Here is a 20966-nt window from a genome sequence, read left to right on the forward strand (position 1 = left end):
AATCGTGAAGGCTTTGGTAGCAAAAGTTCATCTCAGACTGTTGTTTCTAAAACAAGTCATCCAAAGTGATACTCTTAACTCTTTTTTTTATAATCTGAATTCAGCTCATTTAAACAGTGATGTGACCGAGTGTCCGTAGTTGCATTTCATTTAATGAAATCAGTCCAACCTATTTTAAAGGACACAGTTCTAACTGGTTAAGTACTAAGGAATCAAGGCAAACTGAAAAAAGATGCAATTTGATGGGAAGACTTCCAAAAAAAGAAGGAAAGGGTAAGACCCTCTGGATGAAGAGATTCTGCGAGTCCCAAGGACTATGACTGCTGCTGCTGCTGCTCTTGCTCACTGCTGGCTTGGAGATTGGCTTTCTGTACTTCAAGTTCTTCTGCGCTGACCATGGAAGGGTCAATTGCAGCATATCTAGTACCGTGGAATTGAAGTAGATGGATCTACAGGATAGGAAAAATAGGCAAAGTGGCACATATTCACCCTTTCCTGTAAGTCGCAGCACTCTTTGATTATTTGTTTCATAGAATGTATACACCACATGACTGTAAAAAACAGCAACCCCACAGCAGTTTACAAAAAGAATAAAAAGTTCTAAAACATTTTAAAAGTAGAATCGGTGATAAACTGATTGGCATTCTACATATCTGAGGTGGTTTGTCTTAATAGAAATGTTTTAGTAGGCACCGAAAGGAGCCCAGCGAAGGTGCTGGCAGGGAGTTCCAAAGGGTAAGGTGCTGTCACACTAAAAGATCGACTTCTTAACAAATATTATATGGTGCCTGTAACAGTGCTTGTTCCACTTTAAAAATAATAATAATCACCACCACCACTGCTGGTGCAAGCACCACAAGTTTCACACCATCTGAAGGGTTTGCAGTCTTCTAGGAAGAGGCAGGAACCATTCCCAGAGGCAGCACAAGCTGTATGGAGCAGCATATTTGAACAATGGCAGGCATGTCCATATAACACCCAAACTCCAAATGACTCCAGGAGAGGAACATTTGGCAATGCCACGAATCTTCTTTTACTGTTTGGTGGCGGCTAGGGAGGATATTTTCTTAAAACCCACAGCAGCATTCCTGCAGCCCAATAATAGAAACCTCTTGACCTTCCTTCCTTTTCTCTCCTCCATGCAACATGCCTGCCTCCATCGGATGGGGATTTGTAATAACGCTGACCCCCACCCCCACCCCACCCCCAGCTTTACTCATCCTCTGATAATCTGTCAGCAATGTTAACACCTCAACGCTTGCATAAACCCCTTTGGCAATGCAGGCAGAGCTCTGTGGTTTCCAAACAGCTGAGAAATTTAAAGCTACAGACTTACTTGGACGTAGAGGTTTACTTCGGCACTCCTGCAGAGATATGGGAAATTGCCCCCTGTCTTGAGGTGAGCTCTCCTAGCATTGGGATACAGCTTATACATCTCTTCTTTTGCTTCGGTGGAAAGAGCACTCTGGTCAAACACCTAAAAAAACAAGCATCCCGTGCTAAGAACTGCCTGTAGATCCCATGCATTCTAACAGAGAAACTTTTTTTTTCTGTTTAGAACAGGGGTGGCCCTCTACATTATCAGTGAACTACAGCTCCCATCATCCCTTGCCACTAGCCATTGGAGTTCAGCAACGTTTGTGGGGGCACAGGTTAGCCACTTGTGCTTTGGAAGTTCAGCTGTGCAGCTCAATCTGCTGCTGACTGACAAAGGCTCCTTGATAGCTCAGCCAGTAGAGCATGAGACTCTTAATCTCAGGGTCATGAGTCCCAGATGAAAAAGTTGCAGCTGAAAAAGGTCAACTGCAAATCCGCACGCAGCTTTTAGTGAAAGAAAAATAGGCAATGCCAACTGACCTCAAGCCCCACGCTGCCTACACCTTATTTAAACTCTCTTCTGTATTCACTTTTTTAATGTGTTACAACATTTGGTGCCAGAGAAGGAGTTGTGCTGAGCCATCGCTGTGTTGAAGACACATCCACTTCCAAGATGTTTGTTTACTCTGAAAAGCTCTGCAAACGGCCCACTATAAATTGCTACAGATTATGAAATGAATCTGCCCTGACAGCATCTGTCGTTGATAAGCAGTACTATTATCCCACCTCTTATAACTGGGGAAAGTAGTTCTATAGGGACACAGCTATGTTTTAAAAATAGGCATGCTCTCGCTGATGTTCTCTCCGTTCCCAAAACTGGACCTTGCATCTTCCTAGAATGATGCTCAATAAGTGTTCCTCTCCCAATCCCACACCCTAAATAAGAGGTAACTTACATCCATGATAGTCACAGGAATGTCTCTGATTTTATGAGGTTCCACGTAGGAATTTTGGCAGTTGAGGGTAAGTCTTGAAGCGAGCTCACTCTGACCCAGGCTTTCCAGCTATCAGGAAAAATAAATAAATTTAAAAGAAGGTTGTGAATTTGTTTCAAGGCAGGGCAGTAAAGAAATAACCAAGCTTATCGCAACCTCTGGGCGTTTGAAGCACATTTGCCCCACTCTTCACAGCCAAATAGGCTCCCAGAACGGTCATAAGCAAGAATAAGTTTAAAAAGGACAAACCATGCCTAAAGTTTAATGTGTAAAAGACATGGCACTGAAGGAAGAAGGGATGAGGGAAATAACCAATATTAGATGGGATTTCAGATTGCAAATCTTAAAGTCATACAACTGATCACTGGGAATCCTCACCCTATCAACCATGAAATCAATGCCATCAGCCATTTCGGTATCTACAGGACCAGATGCAAAATTCCCAAGGACAATTTTCTTCAGCATGAAGGCAGGCATTAGCCAAAAGCTGAAAAGAGAATTATAGAAAGGTCAAAATTTTTGTCGCTTTCTCCTCCCTCCAGGAGAAGCACTGGATTGTCATGAGAAACATTTTGTATAAACCATGCAAACATTAAAACACAAGACATGCTGAACTGAACTCCCTTGGCATTAAAGCATGTACTTGTAACTGCTTGCATTAATACAACAGAAGGGATTTTTTTCTATATACAGTGGACTCTCAGGTTGCGAACATGATCTGTGCGGGAGGCACGATCGCAACCCACAGTGCCGTGTCTGTGCATGTGCGGGTCACAATTCGGCGCTTCTGCACAAAGCATGGTTCAGTGTTTCTGCGCATGCGCGAGTGCCAAAACCCGGAAGTAACCCATTCCGGTACTTCCGGGTGCGGTGCGCAACCCGAAGTGTCTGTAACCCAAGGTATGACTGTATATCATAACATTTATGGGCTCCAAAAGCTAATTCTAAGAAGTGGAGCAGTTCTTCGTTTTTTTTATTAAAAATTGCTTTGCACAGGCCAAGCTGTATTTGCCATAACTCTACCTAACCCAAAGTTCACAAACAGTAGGCAGGAAATGGCCCTTATGCCTATCTAAACCACAACCCAAATCCTATTTGTTTTGCCTACATACATCTCTCACCTGTTTGCCGTCCATGTCTGGTTGAAAATGGAGGTGTCACTGAAAGCGTTGCACAGAATCAGAGACTGGACTCTGGGAGACTTGTGAGTGTATTCAGCAAATTTCTGAGCAAGGAAGCCCCCCAAAGAAGCACCAAAGACGTGAACCTAATTTTAAAAGTAAAAGATATCGCAATAAATAATAGCAACATCCTTTGGCTAGCTGTTTTTATTAATGCATTTTGTATGATGTTTTGGATTCAAAAGCACTCGAAAGCTAGGCAAGTATTATGATTGCATTGCAGGTGGAAAGTGGAGACTGGCTTGCCGAAGACTACCTGGTGAGAGTCAATGACAGAGATGCATTTTAAACCAGGTGGTTTCTTGTTCATACTTTGCTCTTAAGGACTTCGCCAGGAGTAGCCAATGTGGTGCTCTCCAGATGCTGTTGGACTACAACTTCTATCATCCTCAACCACAGGCCATGCTGGCTGGAGTTGGTAAGAGTTGGAGTCCAACAACATCTAGAGGGGACTACCAGGCTGGCTGCCCTTGCATTATGCCAAACCACAGGGGTGAGGAACCTTTTTCATCCCAAGGGTTGCATTCCCTTCTGAGCAACCAGAAAAGTATAGTAGCCTCGTTTCTTTAGACTCACACACCCCTCTCTATCTAGGCAAGCAAGAGGCACTATTACAGTTCAGTGAAATATTCCTGCCAAGCAAAACACTCAAGGGGTGAAGCAAGACCAGTGAGGTGTGTGGCTTGGGGAGAGTGCCAAAGGCTGGCTAGAGATCTGGGGGCATCGCAACCAGCTCCTGAGCCTGCAGTTTACCAGGCCCTGCTATAATCGCTCTCATGGTATTTTGCAGAGAAAGTTGTTCCAAATAAGATTATCCTCCCCATTTGGGATTTCCCAAAGTTTATCAGTTACATTCATAGACAATGGCCCTCGCAGAAATAAAGTAAGGTCTACCAGACAAAAACGTATTTCCATTTTTCTTTAAATCACCCTGGGGCCTTTTTGTCAAAAGGTGGGCAGGGGGTATATAAATTCAAAAATAACTTATACTATTTCACACACAGCTTATGCAAGCTTCCATTCAACAGCTATCATAAACCATTTTAGAGAAAATATATTTTCGAAGATTTATTACAATTTAAGAACAGCCAAGTCCTATCCAGAATATGCTGTTTACTTAGAAAAGTTCCTGAAAAAAAGAGCAACAAAAAAATCAATCAATGGGGTTGGAAAATAACAGGCGAGGGCTCTCCTTTGTTGGAGCAATTAAGGTTATTCTGAATAAACTCTAGGCTTTTTACCTAACATTTCTATTGTAAGCACAGGCTATTTGTCAATCTCAGGGCACTAACTTTATCCAGCTGTAGATGGTCTAATAGTTTTCTGAATCCATCGCAGAACTCAAAAATTTCCCAGTAAACTGGATACTGCAGCTAAGAATAGAAAGGTAGGTTAACAATGGTGACATGAATAAAGACAAAGATGTAAAAACATGCATTTTAACCCTCTTTACCAGTAAGAATAATTTAAGAACCAGCTAGCAACTTAGACAGACACCTGCATTGTATATGGGGAGAATCCCACCTTGTATGAGGTCAAAGCATGCTACGAAGCCTGGATGAAGCAACCTGCAGCCCTTCAGATGTTGTTGGGTTCCCATCAGTCTCAACTAGGGCAGTCAACAGTGAAGCATTATGGGAGTTGCCATCCAACAAGATTTGGAGAACCAAAAGTTCCGTACCCTTGTGATAAAGCAAACTCGACTGAAAACCCATTATTCTCCACATTATTCTCTGCCATGCAAGTTTGGATTTTCAAGAGTTCAGAGTTCAGTGGGGATTGGAGTGGGAGTTTAATTGCGGGGGGGGGGTGTCTGTGGGTAGGTTGAGTTAGTGTAGCGGAATATGAGCTGAGTCAGTAACAGTTAGTTGCTAGGAAGTTCAGGGTGGAACTGGATGCAGGAAAGAGGTTGGTTTAGGGCAGGGGCCCCAAACTACGGCCCCCGGGCCGGATGCGGCCCAATCGGCCTTCCAATCCGGCCCGCGACGACCCCCGCCGCCGCCGCCCGCTCTCACGGCGCGCAGCACAGCGACAATCTAAAAAATCGGCAAAAAATCGCCGAAAATCCTTTGTGCGCATGCGTACAGGCCTCTCCCGACCCGGAAGAGGTCATTTCTGGTGCACTTCCGGGTCGGGGGAGGCCCATACGCATGCGCACAAGCGATTTTCGGCTATTTTTTTTCCGCCCGTGTGCGTGTGCGCATGCGCACGGGCGCGCACTCCCCCGCCCTCCGGCCCGCTGCGCGCGCACTCCCCTGCCGTCCGGCCCACCGCGCGGGCGGCGCGGCGGGCACCGGCCCGCCGCTCGGTAAGTCTGGGGACCCCTGGTTTAGGGAGTGTGAGCAGGTATAGGAAGGTATAGGCCGGTATAGGCACCAAGTGTTTATAATTGACTGAAGACCGTTTATGAAACCACACGCTTGTTAAACTGCAATAAATAAACAGAAGTTTTATGTTCCAATTTAACCCTGACTGGACTCAGTATTTTACCAGGTAGAGGCTGGTTGGTGGCAGTGGGAAATAAAGTGGTGGCACAGGGATCAATAGACCGTGAAAAGTCCGGGACCCTGTGTGATCGCCACAAGTGGTACCTCTGGTTAAGAACTTAATTCGTTCCGGAGGTCCGTTCTTAACCTGAAACTGTTCTTTTTTTTATAACATATTTTTATTAATTTTCCAATTAAAAACAATTATGTCACATCCATTATTTCAAATTATACAAATATACATCAATCAGACCGAATGTTATGCCAAATCATCTAAAATTTTCGGGGTTCCCATGCTTCAAGAAATTGGGGATTCCTCGCAACTGCCCACTGCCGTCTTTTTCTAAAGTCCAAATCATCACTCAAAGTCTATAATAGTCCCGATCTTTCCCTTACAGTCACATAGATGTTTCCTCTTTCATCCAATTTTTTCCCAGCTGCTGAGATAAGTATCAAACGAGATTTCACATATGTTCTTTCTCCTGTGTGAGTTAATCAGTCCGGCCTCCCCATAAATCTTCTTAGTCTGGAGCGTCCCTGTTGCGTCGGTCTTTCAACACGGAGCAGCGCCATCTTAGAAAACTTAAATCACTTTCGTTTTCTTCTCATAACTATGTAGATTAACGATCTTTATGAAATTTACAGCTTTTCTAGGCAGAAGATCCAGCCGTCACATATGCATAGACTCTTGATAAATTAGTGGCTCTCCTTGCCCTATAGCTGAACTTAGCTTCAGGTCGCTGTTCAAATTCAAAGTGCGTCACAACTCATAAATCCTCCGAACGCTTTCCAGGCACTCCTTCTATCCGGTTAGAGGGGGGCTTCTCTCGTCAGCAATTTTACATCTTCAAAAAATATACTCAGTATCAACAGTTTATAAAGTTCAACTCACACAGATATCTTTTATTTCTCGTTCGTTCCAAACAAGCCAGGGCATCGCGTCCGGGAAGGTACGAAGTAACTCATATGCAAAAAAACAAACAAACCTCACTTCCCTTGTCGTTCCGTCCCCATCAATCCTTCTTCCAGATAAAATACAGCCTTTGACTCCTCACCCTCAGCAGCGTAAATTCCTCGGCAGTAAACAGAGCTTCTGCCCCTCCTTCTGAAGTATGTCCATGAATTTAAACCTAATTGTCTTTTTTAATCATGGAGATCCCGCCATGCAGGTTAGCGTCCGGGAGTTCCGACATTCCTCATAAGTGCTTCAGCCCAAGCCCCCCCCCCACTCCTTAAACAATCGGAGTGGGTTTGGGGGCATCGCGGGCCAGTGGCCCCTCTCCGTAACCCCCGGAGAGGTAGGGGGGTTGCCATTTACTCCCCTAGCAACTGCCAAATTCCTTATGAAGGTCGGAGGGATGGAAAACAGGCCAGCCATTCCTGCAGGCGGAACTGGAACTCTAACCTGAAACTGTTCTTAACCTGCAGCACCACTTTAGCTAATGGGGCCTCCTGCTGCCGCCACAGCACAATTTCTGTTCTCATCCTGAAGCCAAGTTCTTAACCTGAGGTACAATTTCTGGGTTAGCGGAGTTTGTAACCTGAAACGTTTGTAACCCAAGGTACCACTGTACATTATGCAATGGTTAATTTTCCATTTTTAGTTTTACCCACTAGCCCCATGGTTCCCGACGTGGGGCACATGCCCCACAGGGGGGCCATTTGATTTTTAAGGGAGGCAATTTGAGAATGAGTTATTAACAGTTAATGGCCTTTTAGGCTTCCTTCACATGAATAGGAGTTCACTTTTTGGATAATAAGAATTATATGTCATTGGGGGGGGGGTCAGGATTGTAGAGATGCTTAGGTGGCACTAGCCCCTAGCCTCTGAAAGTTTTACCCACTGGCCTCTGAAAGGCAGCACTAATAGGCGGGGAAATGAACACGTTTGCACCCCCATCTACGTTTCAAAACAATTTCATTAGATGTAGTTACGGAAAAAGTCAGGTGTAGTCTACATTTTCAAGAAGTCTACTCATGTTCTCAAGCTGGTGCCCTCCTGATGCTTTGGACTACAGTTCCCATCAGCCTCAGCCAGTATAGCTGGGGTTGCTGGAAGCCACTGTCTAGTTAGAGGACACTAGGTTGAAGAAGTTTATTCTGCTTTGTGATCATCATTAGGGCTTGAAGCTTTTTATAACAGTCCAACAAGTGTAAGAAGCCCTAGAATCCAGAAGCTAAACCAACCTAGACTCTCCAAATGTCACCTAAGTTCACTGTTTTCCAGTGGATGGGAGTTCCAAGAGCTTTGCTGACATGTATTAAATTAGCACTTGAAAGAGTAGTAGGAGGGAGCCCCTTATCAATCTTCTATCACTACAGGGAAAAGGTATCCATCTCCCAAGAGATGTATATCCTAAATTTTAAGCCTCAACTCTTAAGACGCTCTCTGTACTATAAGGCTGGAATTCTAATTGAATTACCAAAAGGGATTAGATGGTGTTGATCCAGATATCCTGCCTCAGAGGAATGTTCTCTCATTAAATAAAACCACCAAGGTTAAATGCGATCTTAAAACTCTTAGTATCAAATTTCAGAGCAGGCTTTAGGGACAAAATATGCACCCAAGTAATGTAGGCACGTGAAAAAGCTGCATGACCAGAATTCCAAAGGACAGGCTTGAATGGCCATAGCTGAAATCTAGTACATTTCATATTGCTTTGAGAACATACATAACAAGACGGATTTGCTCAAATGCTGAGAATTTCAGGACTGTGCTGAAGATACTTACAGCAATGACTCTGTAACCCCATCCGGACAAGGCTAAAATCTGCTGGAAGAAAACATCAGCCGTTCCACTGACAGGTGGGAGAAATATAAGGGGGCACCGGATATTACGCGGTCCTGCATCATAGAGTGACCAAACTTTACTGTCATCGTCATCTACTATAATCTGTAAAATAAATGCAGAGAAGGTAAAAATGGCTTCTTCTAATGCACATATTCCTTCAGCACAGCCATCATTGAATTCTGGGTGGTAGTATCATCGGGGCAGGACTATGCAGTAGCAGCTAAAGGGGACGTGGGGAGACACAGACGGAATAAGACAATTAACTCCAGAGTCTAAAATTTTCTGCTACTCTTGATTCCAGGAATCTCTTCTCTGCTTTACATTTAAAAACGGACTGCTTGCAAAGTAGTCTTAGCTTGTCGCATCTTATGTTTACACAGCCTACTGAAATACATCTGGAGGCAGAAGAAGTGCAACTGTGAAATATACGTAATCAATTGCATTTCAACCAGCTCCATGAACCAGCCATTTGGCTGCTTTGCAACTGATTCTGTGTAAGCCACACAACCTGCCACTGCCTTATCCACATGTAATATGCACAATCCTTTGCAAGATCCTGTCATGCGAAGAGATGAAATAATGGCTTTGCCATGCCTACTCCAGACTGGCCTTGATAAAGAATTTTTATATTAAAAAAAATGATCTCCTTCCCTTCTCTCTGACTGTTTAGACCCCTCCAGACAATATTGTTGTGGATCCAAATATGCCCTCCCCCACCCCAAAATGGTCACAGGCCAAAGCAAAGTTAATGTACTCAATGCGCATGTCATACGCCTACCGCAGGAGAGCAGGCATGGAACTCAATCATGTGAGCATCAAGACATTCTGCCTTGGAACAGATCCAAGTTAGAAAAGACGTAAGCAAATCTAAAATATTCAGAAGTCAGACTTCCTCTGCTCTCCCAACTCGCCGTCACCAAATCATGAGACTGAAAAAATATTGGGGGATGGAAAGAGAGTGGTTTTGCTCTTCAAGCTTCAGAGGAAAGAGACATGCAGCTGGCTTCCTTTTTTAGACACTGCAGGTTGAGCAAGGAAACGAGACCCTCAGCAGCCATTTCGGATCCAAAACCACTCTGAGTACAAAGGAGCCGCTCAGATAAAAAAAAAAATTGGTTAATGGATGCATGTAAAACACCTACAGTACACCATGGGTTGCCAATGTGGTACCCTCCAGATGTTATCAAACTACATTTTGCTAATCCCTGGCCACTGGTCATGCTGGCTATGACTGATGGGATTGGAAGACCAAGAATGTCTATAGGCCACCACTTTGACCAACCCAGACTTACATTCATTAAAACAGGAATGGCTGCTCTGTGGCCTTCCAGATGTTGAATTCCACCTCCCATCAACCCCAGTTAGCCTGGCCAATGGTCAAAGATGATGGGAGCCATAATCCAGCAACATTTGGAGAGCCATCCCAAATTAAAAGATGGGCACAATTCACTGCATGTCTACTTAGAAGTAAATCCCATTAAGTTCAATAGAATTTACTCCTGAGTGTGTAGCCCAAAGTAATTTTTTAAATTACAGTATTATTAATTATTATTACTATTATTATTATTACTGCTTTGGCTTTAATATGAACATTGCTCTGAAGATGGGTCACAATTATAAACTAACAATAATATTAGAAGCGTTTTAACTTCACTCATTAAGATTTACTGAAGTACATTCTGTGTCTGCTTTATCCAGGAATGTTTAGTGCAATAAGCTCCAGGTTTTTATAACAATCCCTTCATTTACTAGAGGCTACCAAAAATGGGTGAAATCCAACTGTGGTGTTCCTTGCAGTCCCCTCCATGCTCCAAAGATCTGTTCTGGAGGGTTGAGTGATCCTCCAAAACAGATAAAGGGGAGTGGAAGGCAAATCTTGTTGTGTCCAGTCGGCATTTCATTGGGTCTTGCCCTATGCGTTTACTCTCAATACAGTATTCCATAACATGAATAAGGGAAACCCTCACCCTATGTTTAAGTCAATTACAAAACCCACATAAATTTATATGATTGCAGATTACACCAAAATCTTCTGCGCATAAAAATATCCAGTTTATTCAATCAGTGTCAAGTTTGTTGAACTTCTCTAGATGGAAACAATAGCACAAATTCAGCTGTTCCTCCTCCTCCATCACCACACAACGCCTCTATTAACATTTGAAAGGAAAGCAGCTGACAAAACCTTAAGAGCTGTTTGGCTAGATGTCTCTGGTCTACAGTAAAAGCTGTACTTGAGGAAGCATGTGAAAGATCACATGTTGCTAGAAAATCTTGCACTGTTCACCTAAAACAAAAAAGACTCAAAGATAATCCTAAGCAGGGCTGCATGCCAGAAATCCAATAACAACAGGGTTCCTCTCCAGTCTCCTTTTGATTTTCACATTCTAAAAGAGAACTTTTTTTTGTATTTGTTAAGATGAGAATTTCCTGTAGAGGTGCACCCCACTGAACAGAAGTTCTTTAATGCAGGTCTACTCAGCATACGATATTAGCCCTGATTCATACTATCTTTTCTAACCACGAACCACCCATGAGATTTCAGCCTTTACATTCCAGACAGTCAAAAGATTCTCTGAATGCATGCTTACTGCTGAGATGATAGAGTTCACCACATCACATGATGCTAACTGTTTTCAGGACATGCCGTAACCCAGTGGCTGAGCATATGCTTTTTCATGCAAAGGCTCCCATGTTCAATCTCCAGGTAGGGTGTGGAGACCCCTGACTGATACTCTAGAGGGCCACTGCTACCTACCTAATCCACACTTTTCAAAATAGGATGCAAAGCAAAACAGAACCATCATCCTCTGAAATCTCCATTTCTCCAAATTCTGCAATGCGGTTCTCCAGCCAAGTAACGTGTACAAAAATGCATATCTAGGGTAAAATATGCATATAAATGCATACATTAGCAAAAATAACATACAAAAAGTGCATACTATGAGGGAAACTGGCTTTGCAAAAATGTGTATATTAGCAGAAAATCACACTCAAATACTGATGAATTTTCAGGACTTAAAAAAATAATAATCACCAACTGATACAGAAATGTGGAGGACTGAACTTAAGAATGGAAAAATGAGAAACTGAAAAAAACTGAAATTGACAGATTTGCTCATTGATACCAGTGAGTCATATGACAATTCACCACAATGAGCACATCACCCAGATTTGAAAAATACACCTCTCTCTGGGATAGCTCAGTTGGTAGAGCATGAGTCTCTTAATCTCAAGGTCGGCAAAAGATTGCTGGGCAAAAGATTCCTGCCTGCATTACAGGGGGTTGGACTAGATGACCCTTGTGGTCCCTTCCAACTCTACAATTCTGATTCTAAGCATCACGAGAATGTTGGTTCCATGCTTCAAGGAGTCTTACTGTGATTATTCAGCTAAGCAATAATTATTTGCACAGCTGTGATTCAGGTTGATGAGAAGCATGTTAAGGAAGATGCCAAGTATTTCGTAACAGAAGAAATACTCCATCTTGTTGTAGTTTTATTTTCTGCAGCCAGGGAGGGCAGGGCATTCAAATTAATTCCAGTCTGAGGTGATGAGCAGAAGCAGCTGTGACGGTTTTATTCTCTCTTCTCCTTTGGGCACAGGGCAGAGTTCTCCGCAGGGGAGGCATGCTCACACACATCTCATCACACTACCTTCTATCTCTGTGGCTGCTATGCTTTGTAGAAAAAGAGCATTACTCAAGGGAAACGTTGGCCTCAGACACCAATGAAAATTCCCACAGGTCTTCAATATGCACCACAACATTTACAACAGTTGGGTTGTGGTCCAACAGAATGAGCTCAGGCTTTCAAGAGAGGTTAAAAATAATAATAAGGTTTCTTCGGGTATGTCTGAAGTAAGAGGAAGAACAAGCAAGTGGTAGGTCCTCTGCTTGGGAAGACAGAGAAATGCTATTGGGCAACAGAGAAAGGTGGAACTATTCAACACCTACTTTGCCTCTGTCTTCACCCCAAAGGAAAGTGATGCCCAACCTGGTGATAACAGAATGATGTAAGGAGGGAGCTGCAGCCCAATATAGGAAGAGAGGTAGTAAGGTAACACTTAGCTACTTTAAATGAATTCAAATCTCCAGGGCCTGATGAGCTGCACAAAGAGCATGCGGATGTAATTTCAGAGCCTTTGTCTATTATCTTTGAGAATTCTTGGAGTAGATGAGGACCCTACAGACTGAAGGTGGGCAAATGTTGCCCCCATCTTCAAAAATGGGGGAAAGGAAGACCTAGGTATCTACCGACCGGTGAACTTGACATCAATACCAGGGAAGGTTCAGAACAGATTCAACAGTCGGTCTGTGAGCATTTAGAAAAGGATGCTGTGATTACTAAGGCCCAGCATGGGTTTCTCAAAAATAAGTCATGCCAGGCCAATCTGAGTTCTTTCTTTGATGGAATAACAAATTTGGTGGATCAGGGAAATGCTGTGGACATAGTGTATCTTGATTTCAGTAAGACTTTTGACAAAGACCCCCATGATATTCTCGCAAGGAAGCTGGTAAAATGTGGGTTGAACGAGGTAACAGTTGGTGGATTTGTAGCTGGTTGACTGAACACAGAGTACTCCTTAATGGTTCCTCGTCACCCTGGGTTCTGTCCTGGACCCGTTGATGTTCAACGGCTTTATAAATTACTTGGATGAAGGAATTGAGGGGATGCTAATCAAATTTGCAGATGACACCAAACTGGGAGGGGTAGCTAATGTTGCAGAAGACAGTAAAAAATACAAACCAAACCAAATTTCTCTACCATCTTGAGTTTCTAAAGGGGGGGGGTTAAATATATATACAGTGGTACCTCTACTTACGAATAACTCTACAGTGGTACCTCTACTTACGAATTTAATGCGTTCCGAACACACATTTGTAAGTCGAAAAAATTTGTAAGTCAAATCCCATAGGAATGCATTGGGAGAAAAAATTCGTAAGTAGAAAAAAAATCCTATCTAAACCGCATCCAAGATGGCGGACGGAGCTCCATTTGTAAGTAGAAAAATTCGTAAGTAGAGTTATTTGTAAGTAGAGGTACCACTGTATACTTCCTAGACCTCTTTACCTCTGCATGGTATGATTCTTCCGGAATATGGACAGACAGAACATAAGTGTCTATGGACCTGATACAGTGGTACCTCGGGTTGCGGACCCGATACGTTCCGCTGTTCACACCCCGAAAAGTCCACAACCCGAGTGGCGCTTTTACATATGCGCGAAAGCGCGCAGAACGTTTCTGTGCATGCACACGCGGCGAAACCCGGGAGTAAACACTTCCGGATCTGCTGCGTTCGTAACATGGAAAAACACAACCCACAGCGGACGTAACGAGGTATGACTGAATAGATTTTGAGTTCTAGGGTCTTGCTAACTATGTCCCTGAGTTTGCTATTAAGGATCAAGTAAACAGCACCAGAAGATCCCTCATATACATGTCCTTGGGATCAGATGGCAAATCAAATCAATCAATCATATATTCCACCCTTCCTCCCAAATGAGCACAGGCCCAGGGCAGCAAGAATTAAAAGCTGGACCTACCTTTTTTAGAGGAACTGTACTTCTGAACCAGTTATAGTCAGGAGAGATTTTAATCTCTCCCATGGTGGTAACGAACCCAAGGTAAAGAAAAACCTGAAACACAACAGAGGACATGTTTCAGACAAAGTAAATAAAATGTAGGATCACTTATATACTTGAGGGAATTTCTTCAGGGTAAACCTGCTTTCAGGCCCCATCAGTTTATTATTCTTCCCTTCAGGTTTACTTATTTACTTGTGTGCAACTGGAAACCACCAAGAAAAATTCAGAAATTGGAAGGGGTGGAAAAGATAAGGAAGTTCAAATTGGAAGTGATTTAATACATGTTTTCTAGTTAGACGGCACAAGGGAGCAGAGAAACCAACTGCCTCTTCCTAAAAATAAAATACAACTGCTGCTGAAGGACCAACTGTGCATAACAGAAGATGAACCACTGTTGTAGCTCCATGTAGGCCAAACAGTACAGGAAATGAAGCACATTTTGGTGAGGATTATGGGTCAAAGCCTTGCAGAGTGTTAACAAGCAAAATGGCACAGCAAAAACCTTAACAAGAAACCAGTTTTTTGGCTGTACATTGCAAATAGAGTTGTGCATCTTGCACAATTCCACATTCCTAAGAATCAAACTCAAGCACTCCTCCCAGGACACAACTAGCATTTTGTATATCAAAGTGTGCTTAGAAATGCAGAGGCAGTATTGCAAAACTCTCAAGGGTTTCAGAAGATGGTGCTTCCAAGGATGTGCCTTTCTCACGGCCTCTAGGTCACTTCCCCCTCCCCCTCCCCCATTTCCTAATTCCAAACTCTCCAAATTCTGCAAACATTTGACCGTCAAATCCAGAATGTGAATTCAACAAAACATTGCAAAATACTGTTCACAGGCTGTGTTGACTTGTACAGCCTCTTTGGACACAAAGCTTCCTCGGTCAAAGTTTCCCAGGCACAAATATGACTGACGTTGAACATATTTGTATTACAGCCATGTAATATACCCTGGGCAAAACCTGGGAGCCAAGAAAATGCCAAAGAGGAAGTATCTGCTTACCCAATCTAAGGGCACAATAAAAATGAATATGCACAGTGGTTAGGAGTTAGGCAGCGTACACACCATACATTTAAAACACACTGCTTCTCCCAAAGAACCTTGGGAGCTGTAGCTTGTTAAGGGTGTTGGGAATCGTAGCTCTGTGGGAGGGTAAATTACAGTTCCCATTACAGTATTCTTTGCAGAAAACATGTGCTTTAAATGTATGTTGTGAACACTGTCTTACTTTGTAGCTACAACCATCCCAGTTTCTCTTTTTGGCACCTATGATTTAATACAGGGGTCCCCAGACTTACCGGGCTTCGGGCCGGTGCCCGCCGCGCCGACTGCACGGCGGGCCGGAGGGCGGGGGAGTGCGCGCCCGTGCGCATGCGCACACGGTCGGAAAAAAATCACCGAAAATCGCTTGTGTGCATGCGTATGGGCCTCCCCCGACCCGGAAGTGCATCGGAAATGACCTCTTCTGGGTCGGGAGAGGCCCATACGCATGCGCACAAAGGATTTTCGGCGATTTTTTGCCGATTTTGAAGATCGCCGCCGCGCCGCGCGCCGTAAGAGCGGGCGGCGGCAGCGGGCGGCGGGGGTCGTCGCGGGCCGGATTGGGAGGCCAATTGGGCCGCATCCCGCCCGGGGGCCGTAGTTTGGAGACCCCTGATTTAATACTACCGATGACGTCTTTGAACACAACGTAGCAAATAGTTCCTCCATTTTTAATTCTTCTCTACCAATATGCCTTGAACTAACTAATTAACCAACATTCAGTGCTACCCCAGGCCTTGAGACTTCTATAGGTGCAGACAACATTATATCAGACAATTTACAAAACCAAGCCCTCAAAACCACCTGCTCCTTACCATTTAGGAAGTTAGATAACATCTCAATTAAAACCAGAAATAAAATTCAAAACATCACTTTCTATAAAAGCCAGATGTACCAAACCTAAACTGGAAAATACTTCTGTGGAAAAACATTTTATGCATGCAGTACAATTAAAAGGCTGTGCTGTTGTTTTATTCCTGTTTTAGCCATAAATCTTCTGTTGATCACTTAAGTATAAAGTGAAGCACAGTCAAGCTATTCTGCCTGGTTATAACTTATACCACCCTTCATCCTTACAACTTAAGAATGGTTTCGGACCCAAGTTTTAAAGGGATTGTTTCCAACTTCCAACAACAACTAATTAAGCTCCAAGTACTGCAACCCTCTGTATAGACTTGTAATCCAGATCATAGGATAGACCCAAAGGATTTTTATTTGTTTACTAGTGCATTCCATACTCTCAAGTCAAAGGTAGAAACCAGAAAGTTTACAGCATTGGGTGCACCAAGGCCACTTCCCGGGTACATGGCAATTAAGATCCCACCTCTACCCCCATAACCCATGCTCCGTGGCCAAATGCAGTCCTCCAGACCTCTCTATTTGGTTCTTGGAAGTCTCCCCATGTCATACCCTTCATCGACCCTGCTTCACACCCCAGGTGTTTCTGCCTGGCTGGAAGGTATCTATTAATCTGCCTAGATGGAAGATGAATGGGGGGTGGGAGTTACAGGTAAGTGGTCTGATGTAGTCGAAACAACAACAAAAAATTCCTTCCAGTAGCACCTTAGAGACCAACTACGTTTGTCATTGGTATAAGCTTTGTATGTTTAGAAAGTAGTCTACTGTGCAAATGTAAAACTTACATGTATTGCTGTACTGTACCTACTTTTTGTTCTGCCCCACAACTGGCATGCTTCTCTCCCTCCTCCCCACCCCAAAGGTTACCCAGAAGGGAATGCAGGACCTGAGAAAGGTTTCCCACCCGTCATAGCCTTCTCCAGCATCACCACATTGCCCTGAACAAACTCAACAGCTATGTTGGAATCCAGGAATAAAGAACCGAAATTTCACCACCATCACTACAGCACTCTCCCCACTTGTGAGTTTCAGCAGCTGGCATTCAGAGGCATCCTGCCCCCAAGATAGGCCCTAGAATATGTCATGTATGTATTGGGTATATACATATTTCATATAACACTGAAGTTACGAGATAGATTTCCATCATGCACAAATTTTGAAAAGCCCAGCATAAATGTAATAAACCAATCCGTTTCATTTGGAAACCCAGAGTTTGTTTTGTAAAAGTCCTCGGTATTACACCTGGCTCACTTCTTCTTGGGCCCTGAACTCCCATCACTGGGCTCTGTGAACTGAAGGTCCATCTTTCCATTCTTACTGGGCTTCAAATATTCATTTGATCACAGTACAATCCTATGCATATTTAATCAGAAGTAAATCCCACTGAGATCGGTGGAACTGTCTCTGGTGCATTTAGGTTTGCAGCCTTACACCACAGTCCTAACACCCTGATCACTGATGCCAGAGGGGGTAGGACATACGTAGCAAAGGTGATCCCCTGTCAATCACAGCTGGTGGAGTGGGAGTGGTTGTACTGCTGCTGCAGCCAGGAAAGTACCATCGGCAGCAGCCTACAGAAGGACCTGAAATGGGCTGTTGGCAGCTTTGGACACAAAGCCCCACAGATCCTCTGAGGGGGACCAATACTTTCAGGGCAAATTTTGAACTGGGGGGAGAGGGAGGAACACTTTTCTCCCACCTTGGCCAGCACAGGCCAGCAGGGCTTCCGATGCAGTAGCTACTTTACCTGCTGCTGCCTGGCTCAGGTTTGCTCTGCCTGTCCATTAAAATAAGAAGGTTGTTTTTGATGTTTGTTTCTGTAAGTTGCTCTGAGTAGCTTTTGTGGAAAAACAACTAAAAAACAATAACAAAGACACCCCTAGATTGTCCAGGTAGCAGATTTCAACTTTCGAGTAAGAGCACTTAAAAATAAATCAAACTTAAAAAAAACAACAGCACAATCTTTGAAGAGGCATTCTCTCACACATAAAAGGGAAGGCCTCTTCCAGAAACTTGCCATGACACATGTGCTTTACTATATATACACGTAGCACTGTTGTGTGTGTGCAGGGAGCTTGGTGTGCAAGTAATGTTTGGGTGAACTTTAAAGCACAAATTTATGCAACACAGGATCAAGTCTTGCAGAGTTCAATGGCGCTTTCACTCTCCCACTGAAAGCCAGTTTTTGCTTTCTTGGTTATATGATTTTGCTTTCCATAAATGTGTAAGGCAAAACAACATATTTACCTCCTATTTTTCTGCATAAACATACAATTATAGCTTTCCCACCAAGTCTTTGGCTTAATCCATTGGGTTGCAATGCTGAGCCCGCTTATCCGAGAGTAGGCCCCACTGAATTCAAATGTATTTGCATCAGAGCAGATGCGGTTTGGATTGCACACACGTCCTCAACCCCTACTGGAAGTAAGCCAGAGCAGCAATAACAGGTCTCCCCAATATTCTTCACTCCCCCTCCCTCTCTCCACTTTCTTTCAAAGTCATAAACTGTATGCTGCTCGGGGCAGAGGCCTGTGTTTTTCCTTAGATTATTCTGTAAAACACTATGGATACTTGCTGGTATAAAGAGTGCACAGGCACTCCAAATGTGTGTTAAGAGTTAAGAGCTGTCACCTGATTAAAGAAAGCACAATAAATTACATCTGCACACCAATAACAAAGTGCTAGGTTAAAAAAAATCATAAACTTTATGAGTGTAAAGCAGCCATGTTTACAAGGCATTACAAGGCACATTGCAAAGTTAAATGCATCCCCCCATTTCCCACTACCACCTTTTTGACGAGGAAATCCCCCCTTCCACAGCTCAGTCCTTTTCCCAACCTCCCCTTCCTGAAAAATATAAATATTATCATTTCCACATCAACTATATGCAACGAGCTACCCACCACAGAACACTTTAGACTCACTGTTTAAGTAAATGCGCACACCCGCTTCCCTCCAGAGAACTTCTCTCTCCCACCTCCTTTCGCCTGCTTGCTCACAACAACCCTGCGAGGTAGTCCAGACTGAGAAGGCGAGTTTCGTGGCTCGGTGAGGGATTTCTGAACCCGTCGTGGTTCCTGCGCACTCTTAACCGCTTCCACCACGCGCACTCTCAAATTAACAACAATTAATTAATTAACAGCACCTTGATCGCCATAACTACCCTTTGCAAACTTACTTCCCTCATCTACAGGAGGAGGTAACAACAGCAATACACGCACCACCTCACTGTACCCCATCAACCTCACTGAGGTCCCGATCCTTTGCTCCCCTCCATTTCTTACCGGATCTTCCACAGGGGGGAGTGGGGGGGTGATGCTGACGGATAGCCGAATATCGTATCCCCCCCCTCCTTTTCTCACGTCAGTGGTATCTTCCCAGCCCCCGCCGCCGCCACCACCGCTTCCTCGTCCCGCGGCGCCCTCAAGCAGCCAACCCCGCCGCTCTCCCGCCCCCGCCTCCCAAGCGGGCGGGGCGCGGGCCAACGGCGCACGCCAATCACTCGATGTCACACACCCCTTAAAAGGGGCAAGGGCCCGATGGAAGGAGCCTGAGCTCGACAGGCTCCATGGCTACCGAAGCGGAAGGGCTCCTGTCACGTGATTTGAAGAACTAAGTGGGACGGGGGGGGGAATCACCTTACGCGCAAGCGCACACGGGACGGGGGAGGGCGCAAACGTCTGGCGTTGTGGTTGAAGGAACTACAACTCCCATGAGCCCCAGCCACTAAGGCCAATAGATAGGGATGATGGGAACTGGAGTCCAGCAACAGGGCCACAGGGTCTTCTCTCACCTCCCACCCACCAATTTAAAATGTCGAATATATGTTATTGATTTGTTTTATTGTGTTTATATCCTGACTTTCTCCAGGGTGTTCGCACACGATTCTATCAACCACCCCTTTATTTTAAAATCCGCACAACAGTCCTGTGAGGTAGGTTGGGGTAAGACAGGCATCCCCAAAACTGGGCCCTCCAGCTGTTTTGGAACTACAACTCCCATCATCCCTAGCTAACAGGACCAGTGGTCAGGGGTGATGGGAATTGTAGTCCCAAAACAGCTGGAGGGCCCAGTTTGGGGATGCCTGGGGTAAGATATAGTATATGGCCCACGGGCTCCCAGTAGGCGCTCTGGCTCAGTTGTGCTTGAATCATTTTTTCCTCGCGAAAACCCTGTGAAGCCGGTTAGGCTGGGGGAGATAGTGACCCGCTCGGGGGCACCCAGTGAGCTTTGAAACTTAGTGGGAGTTTGAACATGGCTCTTGCTAGCCCTAGTCCAAAACTATAAGAGAGTTCAGTACATAAATGCAGGATGGTTAATATATTACACAGTCCAGGGGTTTATGTGAGTTTTAGACTGCGGCCATAATGTGTGGTTATCTAACTACAGTATTAACATCTGTACTGTACTGCACTTGTATTTGCTTTCTATATGTATACATGCTTGCCAATTTAGGATTAAGCTTCCTACATTTCATGAAGTGCCTTGTGGTCAATGAAAGTTTATCATAATAAAATGGTTACATCTTTAAGGCAACCTTCCCTAACCTGGTGCCTTCCAGATCTTTTAGATGCTAATCCCTAACCATTGGTCAAGCTGGCTGGGGTTTTTGGAAGTTATAATCCAAAACATCTGGGGAGGGGGGAACCAGATTGCAGAAAACTGCTTTAAAGTGCCACAATACTTTCTATTGTTTTTGCTATAACAAATCA

At 44.1% G+C, this 20966-nt stretch overlaps 1 protein-coding gene across 4 annotated transcripts; it reads right to left on the reverse strand.

Moving 5' to 3' along the window:
- Positions 1-30: 30 nt before the first annotated feature.
- SPG21 (SPG21 abhydrolase domain containing, maspardin) lies at positions 31-19809 on the reverse strand. Of its 4 annotated transcripts, none has more exons than XM_035131342.2 (9): positions 19539-19809; positions 14313-14405; positions 8711-8872; positions 4786-4866; positions 3434-3579; positions 2691-2799; positions 2274-2381; positions 1337-1477; positions 31-449 (listed from the first exon to the last, which is right to left on the reverse strand). In XM_035131342.2, the coding sequence occupies exons 2-9, from the start codon at positions 14373-14375 to the stop codon at positions 315-317; spliced, it is 945 nt and encodes a 314-aa protein (XP_034987233.2). In that variant the 5' UTR covers positions 14376-14405; positions 19539-19809; the 3' UTR covers positions 31-314. The 4 variants fall into 4 exon arrangements, with proteins under 4 accessions (XP_034987233.2, XP_034987229.2, XP_060138969.1 ...); XM_035131338.2 differs by lacking the exon at positions 19539-19809 and adding an exon at positions 19476-19495; XM_060282986.1 differs by lacking the exon at positions 19539-19809 and adding an exon at positions 19433-19453.
- Positions 19810-20966: the final 1157 nt, after the last annotated feature.

Source organism: Zootoca vivipara, chromosome 14 (genome assembly GCF_963506605.1).
Source record: "Zootoca vivipara chromosome 14, rZooViv1.1, whole genome shotgun sequence".
NCBI classification, from domain to species: Eukaryota; Metazoa; Chordata; class Lepidosauria; order Squamata; family Lacertidae; genus Zootoca; species Zootoca vivipara.